At 42.4% G+C, this 8,781-nt stretch overlaps 1 protein-coding gene across 5 annotated transcripts in view; it reads left to right on the top strand.

The window, feature by feature from the left end:
• Nucleotides 1-5,262: 5,262 nt before the first annotated feature.
• CSNK1D (casein kinase 1 delta) overlaps nt 5,263-8,781 on the top strand; it is a 37,680-nt gene continuing 34,161 nt past the window's right edge. For 3 of the 5 annotated variants that reach the window (XM_081938881.1, XM_081938880.1, XM_081938882.1), the window contains exon 1: nt 5,264-5,582. In XM_081938881.1, the coding sequence (XP_081795007.1) occupies nt 5,507-5,582 (76 nt within the window). In that variant the 5' untranslated portion in view covers nt 5,264-5,506. Of the gene's footprint in view, nt 5,583-8,781 lie in introns of all 5 variants that reach the window. The other 2 variants (XM_081938878.1, XM_081938879.1) reach the window with 2 other exon arrangements.

Here is an 8,781-nt window from a genome sequence, read left to right as displayed (position 1 = left end):
GGAGCTTTTCATTGGAAATTGGCAAAAAATGCTGAAAACTAGCAAATAACATCAAAAATTACAGCCATGTGACCCCAAGATGCAAATTGTTATAAAGGCAAGCTTGTTACAAAGTGTCCAAATGTGGTCATGTGACTGGGGGAGCATGGTGTCACATTTGACAGTGGCCAGAAGTGACCTGTAAAACAGACATTCAGAATCTTAATCATTTTGAATTAATATTAATCGACTGGTCAAAAGTTGAAGATTAACTATAGGTGGGAGGGTGAGCAATTAAAATTTGAAAAAGTATTACTTGTATTTACATACTTTGAGAGCTGAAAGTTGTGTTTAGATATTTTCCTTCTATTTTAATTTCCTACAGGAATAGCCTAATGGGATTGATTGTTGATAACCTTTCAAGGTAGCAAGATTAGGAAGCACATTCCACAATAAATACTGGAACTTTATTTGTATAGGTCCAGTAGTAGAATCTTGAAAGCCTAACAGCATTTTCTCTTCCCTCACAAGGGTTGAGACGTGTCCAAGAGAAGATGATTTGAGCCTCATCATTTGTCCCTCAAGTGAGAACTTTAATTTTTTTTCTAGGATCCATGTTTATTTTCTTGGACATCTAATATGGGAAAAACATTTCTAGCACCAGTCTGATCTTGGTAGGTGCATAGACTCATCACTGCATTTGAATATTCTTTCAAAAGCCTTCATTGTTACCTTTCCAATTGCTAGTATATGGCATATTTCTTGATTGCTGTTTACTGTTGACAGTTGATCCTAAAAGATAGAAGATCCAGTCCGGCTTTCGCCCCGGGCACAGCACAGAGACGGCCTTGGTCGCGTTGGTTGATGATCTCTGGAGGGCCAGAGATAGGGGTTGTTCCTCTATCCTGGTCCTATTAGACCTCTCGGCGGCTTTTGATACCATCGACCATGGTATCCTGTTGCACCGACTGGAGGGGTTGGGGGTCCGGGGCACCGTCTTGTGGTGGTTCGGCTCCTACCTTTCTGGCCGGATGCAACGTGTGTTGGCAGGGGAGCAGAGGTCGACCCTAAGCCCCCTTACTTGTGGGGTGCCACAGGGGTCGGTCCTCTCGCCACTCCTGTTCAACACATACATGAAGCCGCTGGGCGAGATCATCCGTGGTTTCGGGGTGGGATATCATCTGTACGCTGATGATACTCAGCTGTACATTTCCACCCCGAACCACCCCAACGAGGCCATCGAAATGATGTCCCGGTGTGTGGAAGCCGTACGGGTCTGGATGGATGACAACCGACTCAAGCTCAACCCTTCCAAGACGGAGTGGCTGTGGGTTCCGCCCCCCCGGTTCAACCAGTTAATTCCATCTCTGGCCATTGGGAGCATTCAACTCGCCCCCGTGGAGCGGGCGCGCAATTTGGGCGTCCTCCTGGATGCCAGGCTGTCCATGGATGACCATGTGACAGCCGTGGCCAGGGGGGCGTTCCACCAGGTTCGCCTGGTGCGCCAATTGCGCCTATTGGACCGGGACGCCCTACGCACAGTCACCCATGCGCTGGTGACGTCTCGCCTGGACTACTGCAACGCTCTCTACATGGGGCTTCCCTTGAAATGCACTCGGAGACTGCAGTTGGTCCAGAATGCGGCCGTGCGGGTGATTATGGGGAGTACTAGGTACTCCCATGTGACACCTCTCCTGCGCGAGCTGCACTGGCTTCCTGTGGTCTATCGGGTGCGTTTCAAGGTCTTGATTACGATCTTTAAAGCGCTCCATGGCTCAGGACCTAGTTACCTGCGGGATCGTATTCTGCCCCATACATCCCTACGACCCATCCACTCGCACAGAGAGGGACTTCTCCAGGTGCCGTCCACCAGACAGTGCCGAGGGGCGCCGCCTAGGAGCAGAGCCTTCTCTGTGGCGGGCCCAGCCCTGTGGAATGACCTCCCTCCGGATATTAGGACCACCACTGACCTCCGCTCCCGTATAAAGCTCAAGACCCACCTATTCCAAATAGCTGGCCTGGCTCAACCATAACTTCATAACGCTCCTGACGGGTTTTTTAATTGGTAATTTTTATTTAATGGGATTTTAAATTGTGTTTTTTAATTGTCTTCACTTATTAATATACCTCCTCCATGCACATGTATATGTCTTTGTTTTTTATGTATATATGTTGTCTTTATCTGTATTTTATTTGCTTTGATTGTACGCCGCCCCGAGTCCTTCGGGAGAGGGTTGCGGCTAATCAAATAAAATTATTATTATTATTATTATTAAGATATCCACCACACTGTTTTCATTGTCAGTCCTAAGGCTGATTGCTGTATCTGTTATCAATTGTTTGCTCTTCTTTATATTTTGCCTTAGCCCATTTTCTCACTATGTTCCTTGGCTTTCATTACAGAGCAGGCTTTCAGCTATAGAGCAGTGTTGTGAGTGGTTACTGCTGTTTTTTCCCCCTCCAATTTTATAATCACGCTCCTTTCTCCCGCAATATTGAGCATCTCTATATATTCACAACATAAGTTGAATAAATAAGGAAAGAGTTTTGTCTCACTTCTCTGCCAAACTGAAGCCAGTTTGTTTACAATATTCTGTCTAGACAGTGGCTTCCTGTGCTTTGTGTAGGTTCACATGAAGACAGGGAGTTACTCTGAGATTACCGTTTTCTCAAGGACAGCCCACTATCTTAATATGGACAACACAGTTAAAACCTCAACTGTCAATGAAGTCATAGTCAACAAAGCATATATTTTCTTTTTTTTATTCTTCAACTTTGTTGTTTACCAGCATGTGTAAGCAATAATGTCCCTCATTCTTCAGCTTTTTCTAAAATTGGCTTGAATACTTTTCTAACTATAGACATATTCTCCTGGGTTGCCTATCTCTTTGCTCATTGCTGTTTTTATCTGTTAACACTGTATGCTGCCCAGAAATGTTTTGAATTGGATTACAGATCCAATAAATTAATCTACATTTCCCTTTACATGATCGGCTCTAATCTGTGTTGGATAATCCTAAACATTATTTTGTCAGCAAGTGAAAATAGGGATATTTACAATAGTTTACATTTTTGTTAAGTTTCTTTTCTTTGGTATTAGTACCAAAGAAAAGAAACTACCTCTATTTTTTCTGGTTTCCTGTAGTCACCTTCAAAGTCCCCTCTTTTTTTTTTTTCATAATCAGCACTTTTTTACAGGAGGATTTTTTATAATTAGTTTCAAAATTGTCATATTTTTTGTAAAATTTTAAGCCACTCCCAGGAAGTTATTCTTATAATTAATTTCAAAATCTTATTTCAAATCCATTTGGCCCCTTAATTTGTTTATAAACTTCCAACATCAATGTCCTAGTCACCTTTTTGATATTAACTTAGAAATAAAAAATAAATGAAGTCCTTAAACTTGAATGAAACTTGTTTCATCAAGAACAGAAGGAAACTTAACATATTTTTGGAGTATAAGACGCACTTTTCCTCTCCCTAAAAGCACTGAAAATTTGGGTGCGTCTTATACTCCAAATGTAGTTTTTTCTAAGCTTTTTTTCAACCCTAATGCGCTAGTGAGTGAAGCGATCTTCCGTGCTTTGCCTGCTTTTCTCATTGCTTCCCTCTGACAATCTGTGCTTTAGAAGCTGTTTTTTATCCCCAACTAGGGGATAAAAAGCACGCACGCAAGCACGCACGGGCTCAAAACCAGCAAACTTATGTGCTGAAGCTGACCAGACTAAGGACGCTAGCCAGATGAATACCTGGTAGGCAGATTTTTTCCCCCTATTTTCCTCCCCAAAACTAAGTTGCGTTTTATACTCCGAAAAATACGATACTCTTGGTGTAATGAAAATTGCCCTTCTGAAGACTCTGGACATCCAAAAAGCTAGTAACAAACTATCTCCTAAAGAGGTTAAGAAAGAAAACCCGGTCTACTTTTGAAGGTGCCAAACTGCACGTTAGGCAAGAGGTGAAGGTGCCAAACTGCACCAAGGTCCCCAAGCTCCAAAGCCTGCTGAAGACCACTGTTTTGATGGGAAGCCACTGTATAGAGTACTTGGGACAATCCTGATCCTCTTTTTCTTCTGGAGAGGAATTCCAAGGAACTGGTTCCTCTTTCTGCCATGGTCATCAGCTCTGCTTTTGCAGAGCTATATTCAGTTCACCACTGCTTCCCCAGAAGACCAAAACAAATACTCGATTTGCTCTCTTTCATATGCTTTTTATAATCTTCATACAATCTAAAGAGAACAGTGGGAGTTGTCATTACGAGAATTGATCTCTACTTCCATGGTGTTAGACGTAGTTACTACAGAGAAATAATCATAGGCTTAAGTATTCACTAGTACACATCTAATTATTGGACTCCATCCTATTTTTATATGACCTTAAACACTCTCATGATCTTAATAATTCCTATTGTTTCTCTTTTCCCTCTTCCATTAGTAAATTTTGGCAGAAAATATTTTTTAAATTTTATAGTAATATTTTCATATGGTAGCTATTTTTTTAAACTAACCTAATACTTAGATCTTAAATATATATAAACTAAAGCCTAAATGGTAAATCAAAATTATTACCATATACTTGACAAGCATAAAATAATGGAAAACTTTAAGACAACACACTAATTCATAAAATAGTAAAATAATTAGCATCTAAAACCTGGGCTCTATATCGCATGTGATGTCTTTGATGTGAACTGTGGCAGCAGAGTTTGAAACTCTTCAGAATAAACGCTGTTGATAAATCCAATGCACCATCATCACTTAGGATTTTACATAAGAATACGTGTATGGGTGATATATCTTCCAAAAACCCATCTTTCCCACTTTTGTACTCTGCGGGGATTTCGATTCCCCTAATTTTCTGTCTGGGAATCGTGAAGCTGAAGTCAGAACACATAGGAGCAGCAACAGGTTGGAAGGGACTGCTCAAGAGTGGAGGGGAAAGTCCAGTTCTGCGCCATTCTGCGGGTCGAGCATGGATACTTCTGACAGAAACTGCAGGCTCGGTGGCTGCCCGGCCTCTTGGGTTGGGGGTGGGGGGGGGGTTGAAGGCTCGCTGGGAGCAGTCATCTGCAAGATACCACCGCCAGTTTCCCCCCCAAAAGCCCTGCGTCATCGGACGGAATCAAGGAGCGTAAGGTAGGCCCGGATGTTCCAGCCGCCGGGGTTGTCATGGAGACGCGGCGTCGCTAAGCCTCACAATCTTACAGTCCCGCCCCGTTCCTGTTCTCAACCGGCTTTCAATCAGAGGATGCTCCGCCGTCTTAGGCTCCACCCATTGTTGCCAAGGAAGTGAGGTCACATAATATGGCGGCTCGGTCGTACCTGCGCTAAACGGGAGGGGGTATCCGGGGCTCGGGGGAAAGAAAAAAAAAGATCGGCGTCCATCCTTCCCACCCGGGCTGCGCTGCCGCCCCCGAACACCTCGGGCGTCGAGAGACGGGACGAAAGGCCGCGATGGTCGCTGGTGCTGCCTTGCTCTGAGTCAGGGTCCGTTTACAACAAGGGTTGGGTCCAATCGAGACGCCTCGATGGAGTTGAGAGTCGGGAACCGGTACCGGCTTGGCCGAAAGATCGGGAGCGGCTCGTTCGGGGACATTTACCTCGGTGAGAAAGCGCTTGACGCCGTCGAGATCCCAACGGTTTCCGGGAACTCGGGGCGTCGGAGGTTCGGGGGGGGGGGAGAGGCTCCGTCGGGAAGCGGCTCCGGTGGGGGGGGGGAAGAGGAGCTTTACCGGGGCCTTCCGTCCGGGTTGACTGCCCGGCGAGGTGACAGAAAAACGCCCCAAAAGAGCCGCATCTGGCATAAAAACGGGAAGCGAGCTTTATTTCCCCCCCCCCCTTCAAAGGACCCCGTAACCGGCTCCCCAGGAACCCTCTTCACTCGAAAATGAGGGTCACCGATTTGGGTGGCCTTTAGCCTCGAAGCCCAACGCGATTCTTGATCCTTCCTCTTCAAGTCTATGGATTCTTCCTTCTTAATTCGTACTAGAAGAGAAACGACAACAAGAGTTGGAAGTCGTGTCCAGCAACTTCCTATATGACCTTGGGCAAGTCGCACTCTGCCCTGCTTCTCTTCCCCCCCCCCCGTTTCCCTCTTCCTGGTTGCGATGGAGGAGGGGGAGATGGAAACCAAATGTTAACAGTGTTTGGGATTGAAGACTACTGGGGCTTCTGACAGCCACGGTGTGAGAACTGGAAGAGTGCCCAGCTCCGTTCATGGGTGGACAAAACCTTAGGCTGCTCCTCTGTTAGCTGGGAGGCCTTCAATATTCCAGAAAGTTTTGGGTATTTTGCAAACTAGCTTCTTTGGGGGAGGGGTAGCCTACAGTCAAAGCAAATGCTGGAAGAGATTTAACTGGTTTATTGTCAGCTACCAGTCTCTTCCTTTTGAATAATCAACGTAATTGTGAACCTTTGGCCTGGCCCCTTATATCTCTGGTAATGAATTTTTAATAGATCCAGAAAGGATGATGTGAATTTTTTTTGTTGTTGTTGGTTGCATTTCATATGTTGTAAGCTCTTCTGGGTGTCTCCTTTCAAATTGATACGCTTTATGGCAAAGGTAAGCCAGAAATACTCTTGGCTGAAACCGATTGGGGTAAACAGCTCAGAATTCAGTCATACCAAAGTTTATGACTGCATCCATTGCAATATACCTTTTGAGTTGATATAATGGGATGGCTCATACTGCTGCTGTATAAACGTGTCAAAATCTGAGCGGCTTGGTTTAAAATATTTTATGGATCCCTCTTTAAGGTCCTAATATTTTCGGTGACAACATAGCCTAGTGCTTTATATCAGCCACATCCACAATGAGATGGCAACACATACATGCAATGACATAATTGTACGAATGCTGTGATTATTTATTTCTATCTGAATGTCTGACACATATGTGTAAGTCATGGTGTTTGCACAATTATGTCATATATTTCTTTTCTCTCCTGGTGGATACCCATAGTTCGTTAAAATGAATGAATAGCATTAAATAATGAATATTCGGCTTTCTTTTTTTAGCTGTTAGAGATGGAGGACATGAAAATCAATGCCAATTTGAATAATTGCCATATACAGTACGCTTTATTGTACCATTATGTACTAAAGATTAACGGTGAATAATGTGCAAATGCAGCTTTCTGAGATCTTTCCATTTTTTAACTTGGAAAGGATCATGTTCACGAGAAAGCTTAAATGTGGTTTCCCTTCTACATGACAAATAGAATCTTTAGTTATTTCAGTGTTATAAGGTAGTACTTCTGAAGCTATTTAGAAAACTCTGCACCCAGCACAAGGAAGACCTATAATTCTCTTGCAGCTCCACCTATAATTAAAGTTGTTGTACAAGTTTTAAAACTTCATATATGTATCTTGTTTCTAATACCCTGGCCCATTAAACTATCAGACAGCAAGCAGATGTTTACCTCATGTAAGGGACAACTACATACCATGTTTCCCTGAAAATAAGACTGTCTTATTTTTTTTACCCCCGAAATAAGCGCTTGGCCTTATTTTTGGGGAGGTCTTATTATTTTTGAGGTGCAGGAAGCGGCGAGCGTGGTCACCTCATGGCTGCTGCTGTGTTGCAATATTTTCAGGGAGGGCTTATTTAGCACATGCGCTCAAAAGCCTGATTGGGCTTATTATCCAGGGAGGACTTATTTTGGGGGGAACAAGATATTTTCTTTTTGAGAATGCTATACAAGAAAAGTGGAGGTTTTTAGTTTCTGCAGGAAATAGGTGTAGGAAAACTAAAGTAGTTGTTGGTATTTATATCTTTGTACTTCAGCTATGCATATGATCAAAATGTTTTTGAATACTGACATTTGTCAAGCTACAGAGAATAGTGTAGTGTGTGATATTTTAAATGTTTTTAAAAGATTTAAATATTTAGTTGAAATTCGAAAGGGCGGATTGTCACTCTTAGTATTTGAAGAGACTTTCTCTTAATAGCAAAGTGTTTGATATCAATGTACATTGGTGTGTGGTAATTGTCAAGACAGGAATAGTTTGCATACTATTATTCTGGAGCCAGAACTTTTATATAATTATGCGCTTGTTTTAGTTCAGTTTGAGTGTACTATAGAACTGTTGCCTTCCCCACTTCAAAACTTTAGAGCTAGCAAGTATGTCACTTCAATGAAATTGGGAGAAGTACTCTCTTTGTAAAGTGAATTTCCTTTGTCCTTTGAGTACCACTTTATATGATACCTCAAAAGTTAACAGTACATTCTGAGAGCCATCTTGATGTAGTGGTGAAGGCATCAGGTGAGAAACTAGTCAGGCACAAAGCCAGTTGGGTAATCTTGGGCCAGTCACTTTTTTCTCAGCCCTAGAAAGGGGGCAATGGCAAATTTTCAAAAATAATTTCAAGAAAATTGCAGGGCTTCGTCTAGGCACTTGCCAGAAGTTTTTTAAAAAACTGACTAACTCACACACAAAATAGGACATTCTACATGAATAAAATTCTCTAGAACGTTTTGGAAGTTTAAAGCAAATAGTTATGGTATTCCATCAATGTAAGATTTCCCATTTTATTTATTTTTGTTTATCAGATTTATACAGTTGCCCATATCACAAGAAGTGGTCAGTGGTACAACAATAATAAATGTATGTATGTATGTATGTATGTATGTATGTATTTGTGTTACAACCCCTGGTATGCTCAAATATGGGGGGGAACTCACTACTCACTATATATATATAACCATTATAAAAATAGAAAGCAATCATTATTAAATGTTAAAATAAACACAGACATGGAGAGAATGAATATTGGAGCCATCATAAAATGTTACTGCATTTT

Source organism: Natrix helvetica (genome assembly GCF_964273705.1).
Source record: "Natrix helvetica genome assembly, chromosome: 1".
In the NCBI taxonomy this organism is placed as follows: Eukaryota; Metazoa; Chordata; class Lepidosauria; order Squamata; family Natricidae; genus Natrix; species Natrix helvetica.
This window is presented reverse-complemented; position numbering and strand designations above follow the sequence as displayed.